This window comes from Vicugna pacos, chromosome 9, assembly GCF_048564905.1.
Source record: "Vicugna pacos chromosome 9, VicPac4, whole genome shotgun sequence".
NCBI classification, from domain to species: Eukaryota; Metazoa; Chordata; class Mammalia; order Artiodactyla; family Camelidae; genus Vicugna; species Vicugna pacos.
The window spans coordinates 12,251,736-12,268,067 of NC_132995.1; the positions used below are offsets into that span (position 1 = coordinate 12,251,736).

The 16,332-nt window shown below is 48.9% G+C and overlaps 1 protein-coding gene and 1 non-coding gene across 2 annotated transcripts; one reads left to right on the forward strand and one right to left on the reverse strand.

Moving 5' to 3' along the window:
- Window positions 1-827: 827 nt before the first annotated feature.
- Window positions 828-14,790, reverse strand: ACP7 (acid phosphatase 7, tartrate resistant (putative)). The gene is made up of 13 exons (XM_031681764.2): window positions 14,633-14,790; window positions 13,578-13,873; window positions 9,276-9,476; window positions 8,797-8,979; window positions 7,790-7,913; window positions 7,506-7,568; window positions 7,290-7,404; window positions 7,098-7,205; window positions 6,948-7,005; window positions 6,791-6,858; window positions 6,611-6,682; window positions 3,187-3,324; window positions 828-1,697 (listed from the first exon to the last, which is right to left on the reverse strand). The coding sequence occupies exons 2-13, from the start codon at window positions 13,696-13,698 to the stop codon at window positions 1,632-1,634; spliced, it is 1,317 nt and encodes a 438-aa protein (XP_031537624.1). The 5' UTR covers window positions 13,699-13,873; window positions 14,633-14,790; the 3' UTR covers window positions 828-1,631.
- Window positions 5,654-5,726, forward strand: TRNAV-AAC (transfer RNA valine (anticodon AAC)). Its single transcript has one exon. It is a non-coding gene; the product is annotated as a tRNA-Val (tRNA).
- Window positions 14,791-16,332: the final 1,542 nt, after the last annotated feature.

Genomic DNA, 16,332 nt, shown 5'->3' on the forward strand with positions numbered 1-16,332 from the left:
AGGCAGGGCTGGAACCCACAGACAGTAACAGCCCAGAGTGGGCAGGGCTGGGATTGGGGGTGGGGCAGGGCCCCAACCCAGCCAGAGAAGGGGTCTGGGGGGAATTGGTGGAGGTGAGAGACCCCTAAATGAACAAGATGGCCCAGGCCTCCACCCTTACAAACCCTCAACCCAGGGGCAGCAGATTGACAATAAACAAGGTAACAAATCAATCAATGAGAGAATCGCAGAAGGCTAAGAGCCAGTGACAAAGAGTTTCTTGTGCTCAAGAGGTTGCGAAGAGCTGGTGTGCCAGTGTGCCTTGAGCCGAGGTGAGGCTGGGTGGGAATAAGATGCCAGCAGGCTGGAATTGCACAGCGCCATGGAGGAAGAGGTGTGTGGTTAGCCAGCAGCTGGGAACTCGGGCTACCCTAGGGCCAAGACTTCTGGAGTCAGATTCTGTCCATCCTCAGCTCAGAACCCTGAGGTTCTGTGTGGCTCCACTTCACTCAGGATAGAGGACAGAATTCTCCCTGTGACCCACAAGAACCCACATATCAGCCCCTGCCACCTCCCTGCCCTCATCCCCACTCTTCCCCTCACTCTCTGCCCCAGCTGCACTGGCCTCCTCACTGATGCTCTGACAGAGCAGGTGCATTTCTGTCTCAGGGCCTTTGCACGGGCTGTTGCTCTGCCTGGACTATTCTGCCCACATGGCTCCTTCCTTCACCTGTCACCCTCTTAGTGCAGTCTCCCTGACCATCCTCATGAAAATTGCAACTGCCCACCCCCCACTACTCTCCATCCCCTCCCCTGCTTTTTCTGAGCACTTATCACTATTGACCCTGTTATATATTTTACTTATTTATTGTGTTGCTGTCTGACGCCCTGGATAGAATGTTGGCTCCATGAGGGCAGACAACATGGCATGGAGAACAGGTCCTGGCACATGATAGGTGCTCAATAAATAATGGTTGAATACATGAAAGAAAGAGGGAAACAGAGGGAGGGGGGAGTGTAAAACAGGAGGAAAACAGCGGGTCCGTAGCTCCTAATGCTTGTCAGCTGCCCCAGTTAGGAGTTAACATCTGCCCCTCTTCCAGAATAAGTCAGTGCCAGGCTGGGAAACTGAGGCACGAAGGGACACTGGTTAGCATTCCTTGGGCCATTGAAGCCCCGCATCTGGTTGGCACTGAAGGCAGGCCTGGAGGAGAAAGTCACAGGCGCTATCTGCTGGAGAGTGGCATCATGACAGCCGCTCCCACCCTGCTGACTTGGGGCTGGTGATGGTCCTCGCAGGCCCGCAGGAGAGGAGGTGGCCCAGCAGGGCATCCCCAGCAGAAGTGCAGACTCCACGGAGCCACAGTCATAAGCCTCTTTATTCCAGAGGCTCTGTGGACACTCCGCACAGTCAGTGCTCTGCAGGAGGGCAGGGCTGTGCCACCCAAAACCTGTCTTGCTTCACTTTGCACATTTGCCCTCCAGACGATCAGGAAGGGGAAAGCTGCTCCAGCTCCCTAGGGGCTGCATCCACCCCTCACAGGGCTCAGGAGGCTAGAGGAGTCAAGGCCCGCCCTGACTCCCCTCCTGGGCCTGGGCACCCCAGCCAAGGCAGTAAGGCCCGGGGTCCCAGATGAGAGCTGTCCCCATCCTTAGAGATACATCATCCGACCGAGCAGGGGTCTCACCACCCAGATGTCGTCTACAATCTTCCCATCCTGCAAGGGACAAAAAAAAAAAAAAAAAAAAAAAAAAGAAGAGGTAATAAGGGCTGAAAGTCCAAACTCTGGGGCCAGGTGGCCTGTGTTCAAATCCCAGCTCTGCCTCTGATAGGCTGTGTGACCTCGGACAAGTTGCTAAACCTCTCTGAGCCTCAATTTTCCTCATGAGATATTTGGAAAGGGCTAAAAGGGAGCCTGGCACATGGCAAGGGCTGAGTAAGTGTGGGCTATTATTATTAGAGCACGAACCCTGGAGTCACACAAATCTCACTTTATGTCCCAGCATAGCCATGACGCCTTCAGGATGTGAACCAACTTTGAGTCCAATTTCCATATTCTATAAAGTAGGGAGAACTGAATAGATAATTCACCCAAGAGCTTGCCTCTGGTGCCTGTGCTGCTCAATAAATGATAGATGGTAGTTATTTACAATGAAAAGAACATGGTCTTTGGGGTCAGATCCCAGCTCTGTATCCTCTGGCTGTGTGACTCTGGGAGAAATACTTCCCTACTCTGAGCCTCAGTTCGCTCATCTGTAAAATGGAAGGAAAATCTGTCCCATGAGATTGTTGTGGTGATTAAAGTGCTACTAAATATAGGATATCTAGCCCAGGATCTGGTACACAGTAGGTGCTCAATCAACCACAGTTACTCCCATTATTTTAAAATGACAGTGGCAAAGGGGAGGGTACAGCTCAAGTGGTAGAGTGCATGCCTAGCATGCATGAGGGCCTGGGTTCAATCTCCAGTACCTCCATTAACAATAAATAAATGAACAAACCAATAAGTAAATTAATAATAATTAAAAACAAACAAACAAACAAACAAACAAACAAACCTAATTACCTCCCTTCCCCCAAAAAATCTACAATGGAAAAATAAAGAAAGGTAAGAGGGGAGGATATGTAGTTCAGTGGTAAAATGTTCAATCCCCAGTACCTACATTAAAATAAAGAAGAAAATTTTTTAAAAAGAGGTAAATAAATAAACCTAATTACCTCCCCCCAAAACAAAAATAAGTAAATAAATAAAATAGTTTTTAAAACATGAAGAAAGATGAGTCACGATTATTTGGGTCCCTCTAACCTGGGAAATATTTTTCCCAGGGTCACACAGCCAGAGGGTAAGCCACTGGGACCACACACACGTCATTTGGGTCTCCCTTTTCCTGCGGGGGAGTGATCTGTTTTTGCTCCCTATTGATAAATATTTATGGAAGTTACCATGCTTTAGAAACTGTTCTAAGCACTTTCTGTGTAATAAGTCATTCAACCCCCATACAATCCTGTGAGGTAGAAACTATTAACATCCCCACTTTGCAGATGGGAAAACTGCGGCTCAAAGTTGCTTGAGGTTATCCAGCTGGTAAGTAGCAGAGGTAGGATTTGGACACACTATTTCAGGCTCTTGAGTCCTCTTTTTAAACCACCGGCTCCAGAACGCACTGGGCCTGGTTACTCAGGCAGGTGATGGGGCCAGCACTCACCTGGTCATCGGACACCTGCTGGATGTGAATATGGGTCCCATTGAGGATATGTAGCCGCGTGTACCCGTACTCTTTCACGCGCATAGCGCTCCAGGGCCGCGGGAAGAGGGTGAAGCTGGTCAGCCGCTCCTCACAACCCTGCCGGAGAGAATCATTTAGACCCAGGGCTGGGGCAGGTGGAGGACCCACTGGGAAGCAGAAATGACCAGCCAGGCCGGGACCCTGCCACCCTCAAGGAAGACAAGGTCAGTTAAGACTTGACCTCAATAATACTCACAATCGACTGTTTTGACCCAGCCAGGCTTCCTGTGCCCTTTGATTTCTAGAACAGTGCAGGGCTGTGCAAGACACTCCACTGCAGTATTTTCTGTAAAAGCCCTGAGCTGGAAGCCAGCCAAATGCCCATCAGTGTGTGTGGGTGGGTAGGGGGAGGGGGGTCAGTTAAATAAATGATAGCATAGCCGTCACAAATTGAGGTGATACAGAAAAATGGCCAAGATGTATTGTTGAGGGGAAAGTGGAATTCACAGGATGGAAGATATCAGTGGCTCTCAGCCCTCTCTGCACAGCAGATCCTCCTTAGAAAGCTTTTAAAATCATCATTGCCTGGGAGTGAGAAAGTGCTCATCCTTGCAGGAGAAAGCCAGGCGATATGACAGAAAGGAGGCGGGAGCTCAAAAAAATCACCATCTTGCAGCCATCATCGTAATAACTGATTGAAGCAAGAGTCATCAATGGATAGTAAAAGCAGTGGCAAAAGTTTGGAGACTAGAAGGCTATTTGCATAGTCTCAAAGTATCTCCAGGAGATACTTGTTAGTTACATAGGAGAAAACCGTAACTGTGGTGGAGAGGATGTGTAAACTGAGGCTTCACGGGTTTAAAGAGATATCACGCTTCTCCTCGAAGGATGCACTGAGAAGAACACGATATTGCCTTTGTGCACTCTTACCAAAACTGCTTAACTTCAGTCTCACCACCAGAAAACATTAGACAAACCCAAACTGAAGGAAAGTCTACACAACTTCTCTGTACTCTCAACTCTTTGTCATGCAGAATAAAGAGTGGGGAAATGTTTCCAATTAAAGGACGTGACAGAGACAAGACCCTGAGATAGAACGTAAGATCTTAGACTAGATCCTGGACCAGAAAAAAAAATTATTTGCTTTGATTCAAAGGGCATGAGTAGGACCAATGGCTAAATTCGAACGAGGTCTGTAGAATAGATAATGGTATATTATCAGTGTTAATGACTTGAATTTGATTGTTACACTGTACTGATGTAAGAGAATGTCCTAGTTTTTCAGGAAATAAAGACAGAGGGATAAAGGGCATCGTTTGTGCAACTTACTCTTCATAGGATCTGAAAATAATAGTAAAATGTATATATATGCATAGACAGACAGACCGTCAGAAACAGATTGAAACAAGCATGGTTCAATGTTCACATTTGGGAAATCTGGGTAAAGAGGATATGGAAAGTCTTTGTACTATTTTTGCAACATTTCTGTAAGTCTAAAATAATTTCGAAAATTAAAATTAAAGAAAAATAACTAATCTGTGCTGATTAAGGTCAGAATAGTGATCACCTACGGACATGAGGCACCATCCGTGCTGATAAGATTCCATTTCCTGCTGTGGGTGGTGGCTGCGCAGGGGTGGTAGTGCCAGGGCGGAGCCCTCAAGAGATTCTGGTGTTTGTTCTGGGGTTGGGTCCAGGCATCGGAGTTTTAAGAACCACCCCCCAGTAATTCTAACGTGCACCAAGGTCAGGAGCCACTAGGGCATGAAGCATGATTCAAGCTGTTTTTTAAAAGTGAGGGATGCTGTAACACATCTCTACTGAGACAATTACTCATTTGCATACACAGAAAATATTCTAAAATGCCACCGGAGAGATGAGATTCGTCACCAGTGAGTGTGGGACTAGGAAGGGTGTGGAAGCTGGTGTTCATCTCCTGCCCACTGGACTGTTTGACTTTTTATCACAAGAGGTTCTTACTTTAATTGGTAAAAATCAGCTTAAAAATAAGCCCCAGCTTCTTGCAGGAGTGACTGATTGCAAGGCCAGGACGGGGAAACCCAAGATGACCCCGGAGCACCTCACAGTGCCAAAAAGTAAGAAAGAGCCCACAAAATGACAGGGGCACGTAGAAGGGACACAGGGACTGGTCTGAAGAGCTTCCAGTGGCCAGAGTTAGAGCAATCTGAGCAGCAGCATAAATAACAGTAGTATTGGATGACAGCTCACAGGATAAAATAATTACCTACGAGCCCAGACTGGTATAAACCCATAACTAACTAACCAGATAAACGGGGCAGAAGGGCCAACTCTTCCTCACAGAAGGATGCTAATGAATAAATCTAGGAGGAAAGAAGGAAATAGAAGTTCCCCCGGAGAACACCACAGTCATCACTGTTGCAGGCAAGCCCTACTGATGGATTCAAAAATTAGTGGGTAAAAGGATGGAGGGTATAGCTCAGGGGTAGAGTGTGTGCCTAACATGCACAAGGTCCTGGGTTCAATCCCCAGTACCTCCATTAAAGATAAATAAATAAATGAACCTAATTACCTCCCCTCTCAAAAAAAAAATTAGTGGGTGAAAGGTGAAAAAGAAACAGAACATTTGCAGCATCTAAAAGTATCTCCCCCAAGATATTTATTAATTCAAAAGGGAAACACAATAGCTTTATGGTGGAGGGACCCAGCAGATACTGCCTCAGGCGGGTGATTCAGAGAAACACCTCCAGGAACGAGACACATACCCCCGTGTGACAACTGAGAAAGACACAACGTCACATGTGATTGTCTGGCCCCAGGAGGCAAACCCCGAATCGTGACATGAGAAAATAGCAGACAAACCCTAATCCAGGGCGTTTTGAGTAAACAACTGGCCAGGATGAAAGACAGGGAAGACTGAGGGACTGTCACAGATTGCAGGAGACTAAGGAGACACAATAACTAAACACAGTGTGCAATCCTGCAGCAGAAAAAGGTGGTTAGTGAGAAAGCTGGTGGAATATGACAAAATCTGGAGTCTGGTTACAATGATAATCATAACCCTTCTGCCCCTGGATCCTGGTAGACCTGGGCAAGCAGCCCCTGCCACTTAGGAATCTGTGACTTTGAATGAGGACTGTTTGAGCCTCTGTTTCCGCATCTGTGCAATGGGCATGCTGCTAAGTGCACCTAACCACTAGGGTTGAGAATTAAGTGATAGTAGCAGTATAAAGGATGTGGGGCCCAGGGCTGAACACGTGTGGCCCTCAATAGGCAGCAAGAGAGCGGGTGGGGTGGTAATAGCTCAGTGGTAGAGTGCGTGCTTAGCATGCATGAGGTCCCGGGTTCTATCCTCAGTATCTCCATAAAAAAAAAAAAAAAGAAACAAGAGAGAGAGACCTAAGGCACCTCTCGCCCTGCTCACCGCGGACCCTGTGATGATGTGAACGGGGCCTCGAGGGTTGGTGTAGGGCATCTCCCGGCTGCCGTTATATACCTGGAGAAGGGACAAGGGGAGGGGGTGTCACAGGAGGCCAGGCCCGGGAATCTGACCCAGGGCCCACTGACACCAGCCACGTGGGCCTCAGCCCTCTGCAGGCCTCACCTGGTAATTGTAAATTGGCCACAGCCGTTCGTACGAGTGCTCGTGAGCCCACAGCTGCAGGTCGACCCCTGAGACAGAGCAAGTCAGGGTCAGGCCCTGTGTGGAGTCAGGAGAGTTGGGAGATGGGGCCTGGGGCTGGGGATTCAGGGTCACTCACCATATTTGTAGAAGAGGTCCTCCAACCCATAGAACTTGCCGAGGAGGCCTTTGCGAACCTGGGCCAGACAAGCAAGGAGGTGAGGGACGACTCAGGCCAACCCCACCACCTGGCTTTCAGCACCTTGTCCCCAAGGAAAGGGGTCCTCACCTTGCTTTCATGCCACGTACAGTCATCCAAATCGGCATTGGAACAGTACATGGGCCGGTGACCCATGGTAATGATCCATGGCCGGGCTACCCGGTTCTGATTGGCTTTCTGGAGAGAAGGGCACAGAGTGAGGGGCAGGGGTGAGGGAGGGGGAGGAGGGGACAGGTGCAAGGGGGATTCCACCCAGGTTACCTGGAGGTCACTCTCCAGCCAGTGAAACTGTTTTTCTACCAAGTGGCGGCCGTAATGGAGGAAGAAATACACCTCGGTGGAGAAGGAGATGATGTGTGCTGGGCCCAGATCCCAGCTGGAGGGGTCAAAGGGCAGGGGTCATCATTAGGGTCTCCCCTGCATCTCCCATCCTTCAGGAGAGGGAGGCTGGTCCTCATGCCCCTCCCCCGATATTACCTGTACCACAGGCCTTCGCTGTTCCCAGGCATGCTGAAACGAGCCTTGTAGTTGGAGAAGTTGCTGGAAAAAGGAAGTAAAAGGGTGAGGGGAGGGTCTGGGTGCCGCTGCCCCACACCTACCTCCTACTATCAGGCCAAGCCTGGCTCTCTGCCCAGCCCTCATCTCCTCTCCTCTCACTACCACAGTTGAGCTGCCACAACACGAGAGACTAAGGTGAGACACTAAGAAGGACTGTCTTTGTTGGCCAGGCCCTCGCCCACCCTGAAGCCCTCGGGCCTCACTAGCGTTCTTCGTGATTCCCAGGGCACGTCATGTAGGGCAGGCTGGCGGCCACAGGTTCAATAAGATTCATGAACTTGTCTCCGACGCGTGCGTTGTCCTCATCCATGTTGTAGGCAAAGTCTCCTGGAGGCAAGGGGCGGGGGAGAGGATGAGGACTCAGACCCTGCTCTGCTTTTGCCAGAATTGAGAGACCTGATTGCTCTGGTGAGGGCTGTGTAAGCCCTGGCCCCCAAGCCATCCCAGTTCTCTGGTCCCTACCTCACACCCACCCGCCTGTGTGCTTGGAACCGTTTCCCAAACCTCTGGTCCCTGAGACCCCGCAGGACCAGGTGGGTCTCCTGTACTCTGATCACACCAGCCCCTGTCTCATCCATTCCCAGAGCGATAACAATGATAAGACTGGCATAGTCTGGTCTGGTACTGGTTTTGTATCAGGCACAGTTCCAAACGCTGTACCCACTTGGTCACCTGCATCTTCAAAACACCCTCTGAAGTGGATGTTATTACTATCCCCATTTCAGATGGGCAAACTGAGGCCCAGAGGGGTTAAGTATTTGCTCAAGTTCACAGAGCTGGTTAGTGAGGATCCAGGAACCAAACCCTGGGAGTCCGACTCCAGAGTCTGTGGCGTTGAACCATATCAGTCCCAATCTCCATCTCCCTTCTGGTTCCTGTCCTCTCACATCACAACAGCAATGATAATGACAATGAAGGCTTATGTCACACTTACAACATGCCAGACAATGTCATCTTATTTAGTCACCACAAGAGCCCAAGAATTCTGAACAAGCGCTCATAACTATAACACAGAGGAGAAAACCAATGCACATATCTCTAAGTGTCAGAATTGATTTTTAACCTGGGCAGCCTGGTTAACACCATCTCCATGGCCGGTTTCATCCCTTGCCCTGGCCCTGGTCCCCTCCACAGTTCTGGAGTTGCCTCCCACCCAGGCTTCCCCTGCTCCCACCCCGTATGTCCAGGCGCACCCTTGCCGATGCCTCACCCACATGGAGAACAGCATCGTACATGCCCTGCAGGGTGTCCCTGCGCAGCCGGGGTAGGGCTCTTGGATTGTCAGCCCCCAGGTCCCCAAACACAGCCAGACGGGGGCTCCAGTGAGGCCCATGCTTCAGGGCCCTGAATCGGAACCGACGGCTCCAGCCCTGAGTACTGCCGCAGCGGTAAACTGAGGGGAAAGGAAAAGGTCATAGTTGGTGGTGTGGGCGCCCCAGACATCTCCTCCACTCCTATCCACCTTCAACGGGTTGGGGGATTGAATCGGTCTGAGACATGCCGCTTCTGTTCAACTCCCCCAGGTCCCCAACACCTTCCATTTTCATCCCAAGGTCTCATACAATAGACTTGCAGATAAGCAGAGCAGTTACCAGCCCAGCCTGAGCCATCTGCCAGTGGTAGCTTTCAGTCCATGTCCCACTGCTCTTCCCATTCCGCCCTCAATACCTGGCCCGGGGCCCCTCTCACCATACTGGACCCCGGGCAGCAGCCTTCGCAGTGTGACTCGGTGTATGTAGAGTTTCCGCCGGAGAATGCCCCCGTCCACAAAGGGGCTGACGGAGCCCTGAGCCCGGAGGGGCAGCGGCCCTGAGATCTGCAGCCCAAACTGCACTTCAGAGGGGGCTGGGACCCACGTGGTCCAGGTGACAGTCATGGAGCCTGGCTCACCTGGAAAGAAAGGAAGAGGGGGCTGGGCAGTGAGGCCTGGCAGGGGCGGGGAGGGATGGGCAGAGAGCACGGGGGGGCAATCCTAGAGAGTGAGGGGCTCTTGAACGTTTACTGGTTAAGGACACTGGTTCTGCAGTTTCCCAAGTTCAGTCCCAGCTATGCGGTTTCCAAGTTGTGCTTTCCTTGGGCAAGTCAGTTTGCCTCTCTGAGCCTTGGTTTCCTTATCTATAATAGCTATAAAATAAGAGTATCTACCCTAGAGTTCTTATGAGGCTTAAATGAATAAATGTGAGTAAAGCAATGTGCCCAGTACAGTCAGGGTTACATGAGTGAATGAATATCATTATTAATATCATTATGAACTGTGTGTGAGCTTGTACCAGACACTTTACACGCATGACATCATTTAGGGGTTGTAACCTCAGATGTCCAAAGGCCACCTAGGTAATATAAATGGGAACAGGGGCCAGCAGTAAGGTGTGGAGTGCGTGGCAAACCATAGAGCCTGCCGTGTCTAAAAGCAGAAGCCATCGTTCTGCTCTGGTGATGGTGGCCGTGCAGGAAGCAGGCCCAGGGCCACCAAATCTGTCAACTTCTAGAGCAAATCTCTATACGGTGGCTTTTCTAGCCCAAGAGAATCCGTAGGTAGATATACAAACTTTTAAGTGATCACTCCAAATTCTTAAAAGTCAGCAAGGAAATCAAGGTTTTAAAAACACCATGTGGGACAGTATGATGTTAAGAGCATGAGTTCCTTCTCCTGCATCATGTGCACAAAATGCACGTGCACAAAGTTATTCATGGCAGCAGGGCTTGTAATTGCAAAATATCAGAAACCATCAAAATGCCCATACATAGGAGAGTGACTGAATAAACTATGTAATATCCAAACCATGGAGCACTATGCAGCTGTCGAAAAGAAAGAGGATAAGTTCTAGGAACTGATGTGGAATGATGTCCAGGACACAATGTTCAAAGAAGCAAAGTACGCAAGAGTATCCAAAGTTAGCCACTCTTCCTGTAAGAGAGTATAAGAAAATACACAGGCATCTGTTTATTTATTTTACAGAAGAAAAGCAGGAAGAATACACCAGGAACTAAAGAGATGAATTACTTATGGGGGTGGGTTGGGAAGGGGTAGAAAAAAGGGGAAATAGGAATGGAGTAGCAGGGATGTGGAAGGAGGACATATCTCTGAGTCTGTCTTTTTATTTTTTTTTAATAATCTAGACTCCTAGAGCTAGCCAGTTTTCATATTTTCTTCACATACCCCAAAATTTAACTAACAATTAAAAGCACCAGGTTGTGGGGGGAAGCCAATATGGAATATAAACACTAACAAATGAGTGTAACTATATTAAAAAATAAATAACAAAACCACACTGAAGTGGTGGAGAAGAAAAGAAAGCATCGATACAGTGTCTTGACTGGGAACTGTAAGCTCTTCTATAAGACTACAGAGGAAAAAGACCTCACTAAATGCCATCGTCTCATAAGTGTTCCTCACAGGGATACAGGCAAACAATTCTGAAACTGCTTTATACTTACTCTAGCGTGGAACAAATAGGCAAGTATATTGTAGACAGCAGGAGCTTGGTTTCTCAATGTTGGAGAAAGAAGTTACAAATAAGGAAAGAATGCTAAAATAGACCCTTGACGCTCGACCAAAATCAGAGTATGATTTCATAGTATATACACACACACACATATATACACATACATACATATACACACACACATACATACATATATATACACACACATACATACAGATAAATATATATGTGTGCATACACATATGAATATACACACATGTAACGTCTGTTTGTAAGAGGGCCTAGAAGCAGTGACACCTCAGTAGCAATGAGCGCACTTAGTGCTCAGATCTGAGTTTCTAAATACCCATTCTTCGATAAAAGGAAACAGGGCTCCTTGGAGAAGTGATTGATTCCAGAGATAGGACAGGAGATAGACAAGATGAGCCGGAACTAATTCTTGGTGCCAGAAAGTGAGGCAGAGCTCAGGATATGAAGTGGGGTTGTTGAAAGAACCCAGAAGCCAATCTGAGGGACTTCCAAAAGACCAAATCAGGGACGACAATGTGAACCATAAAGTAAATGGCAATAGTATTGGATTTTAACCCGGGGATAAAATAAATATCCATGAGTCCATACTAATGTAAGTAAATTATTGAATAAATAAATGTAGTGGGGAGGGACAGCCCCCTGTTACAGTAAAATTTCAATTAGATGGAAAGAGAAGTATAGAAAATTATACAATCACAATTAGGCAAACCCCACACTAATAATTGTTGCAGACTCGATCCACTAGCGGATGCTAAAATTAGTGGGTAAACATTTCAGGAAGACCCTGATTTCCACAGTCTTAAGGAATCTCCCCCAAGATAGTTATTAACTACAAAGGAAAGAATAAAAGCTTTACGGTGGAGAACCCTCACTTAGGCACCACTTCAACCAAGCAATGAAGGTTAACAACATAGTAACAGCCATACGCCACGTCAGTGTCATGAATCCTCTGATACCACGTACTGAGAGGACACTGCCTCGCAGCTGGGACAGTCTTGCCAGAAAAACACATAATCCAGTACTTGGTTCCAATCATGAGAAAATATCAGACAAACCCCCAGTGAGGGCTAGCCTACCAAAAACACAAAACAAAACCACAACTGCTCAGTACTCCAAAATGTCAAGATGTTAACATTAGAAGAAACTGGGTGAGGGGGATATAGGAACACCGCAGTATTTTTGCAAATTTTCTGTTAAATCTAAATTAGTAAGAAATTCAAAGCTCTAAAAACCGATATCGTGGGCTCTTGAGCCAGCCTGCCTGGATTCAAATTCCAGCCTGTGTGACCTGGGGTCAGACTTTTCATCTCTGTGAGCCTCAGTTCACTTTTCTGTAAATGGGAGCAACAGTAGTATCTACAGCGTAAGGTCCAGTAGGAGGTTTATTGAGTTTCCCAGCTGAAGCCCTTGTAAGAGCATCTTTGTTGTTGTTATTATTATTATTATAGTGTAGGTCAAAGGACAGCTGCGATCTCACTGCGTTTTCACAGCAGCCGCAGGACATGGGTCTTATTTTCATGCCATGTTACAGAGGCCTCTAGGCAAAGTGCCTTGTCCAAGGTCACTTGGCCAGCAAATTCCAAAGCTGGTTCATTCTTGGGGTTTCAGATTCCACATGGCAACTAACTTTAAGACACTACCTTAGAAGTGTCAAGGACACAAAAAATAAGGAAAGACTGAGGAACTGTCACAGATAGGAGGAAATAGTAAAAAGACTTTAAAAGATGTTAATCAATGCCACTCTCCTCACTCCACTTCTTTCCTTTTGTAAACTAGTTATTTTTCATGAAAAATGTCATTTACCTTACTTCTGAATGAGTTCATTATTGTTTATTTTTAATGATTTAATCAAAGTTTTAAATGTCTCTGTTTTAGTTTCTAATATGGCTACTATTACAGCTATTACTCGAATAAATTAAAGCTCTCTGAAGTTATCCTAATCTTTAGCTGTGTAGTAGTGTCCTGAACAAAAACCTGTGAGACCCACGCCACGTGCCCAGATCCATTTTGCTGCTTCACAGGTAATATTTCATTGACTCCTCACCGTGCGGTCTCACTAATATAACCCCTTTGTCCAGATGGGAAGGCTGAGACCAGAGAGGTTTAGTCACTTGCCCAAGGTCACACAGCAGGTAAGTAGCAAAGCTGGGATTAAAACCCAGGAAGTCTGGGTGTAGAGGGTCCAGGTTCAGGGTCTTACTTCCCCCGTGCACCAGCACCCAAGATCAAGGACCAGGAGGCAGCTTTGTGGGAACACAAGGAGCAATCACACAAATGAGTAAGGAAAACAGCAGCCCCCCTAGGAGAGTGTTAACTATAGTCTGGGTACCAGAATCATTTCCCTCACAGCCACATGCACCACTGCTTATAATCCTCATTTAACAGAGGCAGACACCTGAAGCTCAGGAAGAACAAGCCACCATTAGGGTCCCACAGCAATTAGTGTGGGGTTCCTGAGCCCCCATCTAACTGGATCTTGCTGGGAAATGCCCATGGAGAGGTCGTAGACACTTACCTGGGTAGGACAGGTGGACTTGCTCCGGAGCAGCACTGGGAGCCTTTGGAGACCCCTGAACTCCCAGGGAGGAAAAGAGGAGCAAACAGCAGCAGGACCAGCAGGGACGAAAGGAGCGCATGGTAGGGGAGAGGGTGGGAAGCGGAGAGGGGAAGGGAAGGGGTCTGGAGTGGATCAGATTCCCTCAGGGACAGCAGGAGGAACTGGGATGATGGGGGATGCAGGGGGATCTGGCAGCCTCACAGGGAAGGAGGCAGGATGGCAGGGAGGTCTTCACACGAATGGTTTTCTAGATGCTGCAGAGAAAACAAAAAACATCATCAGTATCAAGAGGCAGGTGCCCTCTGAGCCTCATTGGGTGCTAAGCACTTTGCATAGATTAACTCATGGGAGACTGACGACATTCCTACGTGTGGTGGCCACTGCGATCACCGGTCCCACATCACAGATGAGGAAGCTGAGCGATGGAGTGATTCAGTTGCAGGGCTCGGGTGTGATGGAGCGGGGGATTGGGACCGGAGGCTGGAGAGGTCCTGGCTCCAGAGCCCTTGCTCTTAACCGCAGCCCCCTCAGTGCAGGAGGTTTGGGAATGTGGTCGGGGGAGCTCAGTGTGGGAAGTTGCCTTTGACGATGGCATTCCCAGTATTCCACCCTGCCCTCAGAGACCTCAGCATCTCCATCCTCCATCATTCCATTTCCGTCTTAGTGACCCCAATACCTCACTACATCCCCAGACCCCTCAAGAATTCCATCCTACCTAGAGAGCCCCATCCCCTCGGGCCCCTCCCCAGTATCCTATCCTGCCTTTAGTGACCCCAACCCCCCTTATCTCCACCTGTCTCCCCCGCCCTGCACCTGCATGGATATCCACCCTCCTCCTCCCCAGCCCTTCCCCCACTGCCCGCCCCATGCCCACCCCCAGCCCCTCCACCGCCCCGCTCCTGTTTGGTCTCCAGCTTCCAGAGGACCTGCCTGCCTGGGCAGAGCCAAGCCAGGACCGTCCATCCGGGGGCCAGGAGCTGGGGCTGGGGGTTGCGTCCCTGTCCCCGGCTCACCCTCGCGGGCGCCAGCTGCCCGCACGCGTCTCCTGCCACCACTACTACGGCGGTATTTATGTTTGCAAGCGCCGAGGTATCCCGCCGCCCACAGTTGTCCCAGCCCCGGAAGAGCCTTCCTTCTCCATTTGACGGCCTCCCCAGACACCCGGGGCCCCGGGTCCCACAGGTCCGGCCGGTCCTGAGCGCCTCACGCGCACCCGCCCACCCCCCGGGGCGGGGCGAGGGTAGGGGACCCAGGAAGGCTTGCTACGCCTCCGCCGCCACCTCCAAGTCGGCCACCAGGTGAGCGCCGGGACAGGTAAGGCTGCGCCTGTCCCCCAGGAGCCCCACCCGTGGCTGCGAAGCCCCCAGGGCACGGACACTGGCCCCCACTTCTGGGGCTGTCGGATCCCGAGGTACCCAGGTGTGGAGGCACCAGCGCCTGCGACCGGGGGGCTTCCCCCATCCCTTCCCGCATCCCTTCCCGCAGCCGCAGCTTCGTAGTCCTTGCAATTCTTTGCGCCTTCCTCTCTTTGCAATCTTAGCCCACACTGGTTCCTCGCCAGGCCCCCGGGCTTGCTGAGAAGAGAAAATCATAGTCCACCCAACCGCAGCGCTGCTTCTCAGCGGTTGCCCCAGGCCGGTTACTCGACCTTGCTGGGCCTCGGTTTCTTCCCTTGCGAAATGAGGGTGATAATAGTACGTTACACTATGGGTTATTATGAGGGTAAAACCAGTTGACACATGAAATTTCATGCTGAGAACATGGCCTGGCCCAGAGTAAGGACCGAATAAGAATCAGCTGCTCTTTTTATTATTATTAATGCATGAACTCCAGAAATTGCCCTCGGGTCTAGGTGGGAGCAAACGAGAATTTTGCCTGTAAACCTTTGTGAGCTGTTTGAAGGTTGCGAGTGATTTGTCACAAAATACCCTTGGATATTTCCCCAGAGCAGCAGGAAAATTCAGAGAGTCCAGGTTTTCAGTTGTTTCTCCTTCCTGCCTGCACGTAAAATGACTTGAGATTTGGCTTTGTAAATTCAAAGTATAGCAGCCGCTGCTGATTGGGGACAGCAATTTCATAGACTGGCACTGAGGGAGGGGGTTCAAGATGGGCTTTCGTACTGTGTGGATTTTCCCCCACCTCCTGGGGTCTTCATTACAACTTAACGTGTAATAAAAAGTCATTCTGTTAGCTGTACTCAAATACCCGCAAGACCCCACTCATCTCCACCAGTTGTAACTTCCTCTTAGTTTTAGTTTTACTTGTGGTCTTCCAGGAACTGAGGTTCTGAACCGTTTTTTGCTAGACACCCGTGGCAGGCTGGTGAAACCCTTCTCCGAATCATGGTTTTTACATGCATAAAAAATATGCAGGATTACAAAGGAAACTGTAGCTACTGAATTACAGATATACAATTTTTTTTTGTATATGTGATACAGTAATATGTATACTTCTTTATCAATGCATTAAACTTCAAGATCTAGGGATAAGCCCAAAATTATGGCAATTTAAAAGTTTTGTTGAGTGTATAGAAAATGTTTGGGAGCCTTGTGATGATTATAGTGGGATTTGAAAACATGTGTGATTTCTTCTCATGACAAAGCCAGATGTCTGCTGACTGTCTTGTGGTTGCCCCTCCCTACTCCCCATGGCAGAAAGATGTGGTAAATTTTAATTACAGCAGCAGTTCTTAAACTTGATACTCTTAAAAATT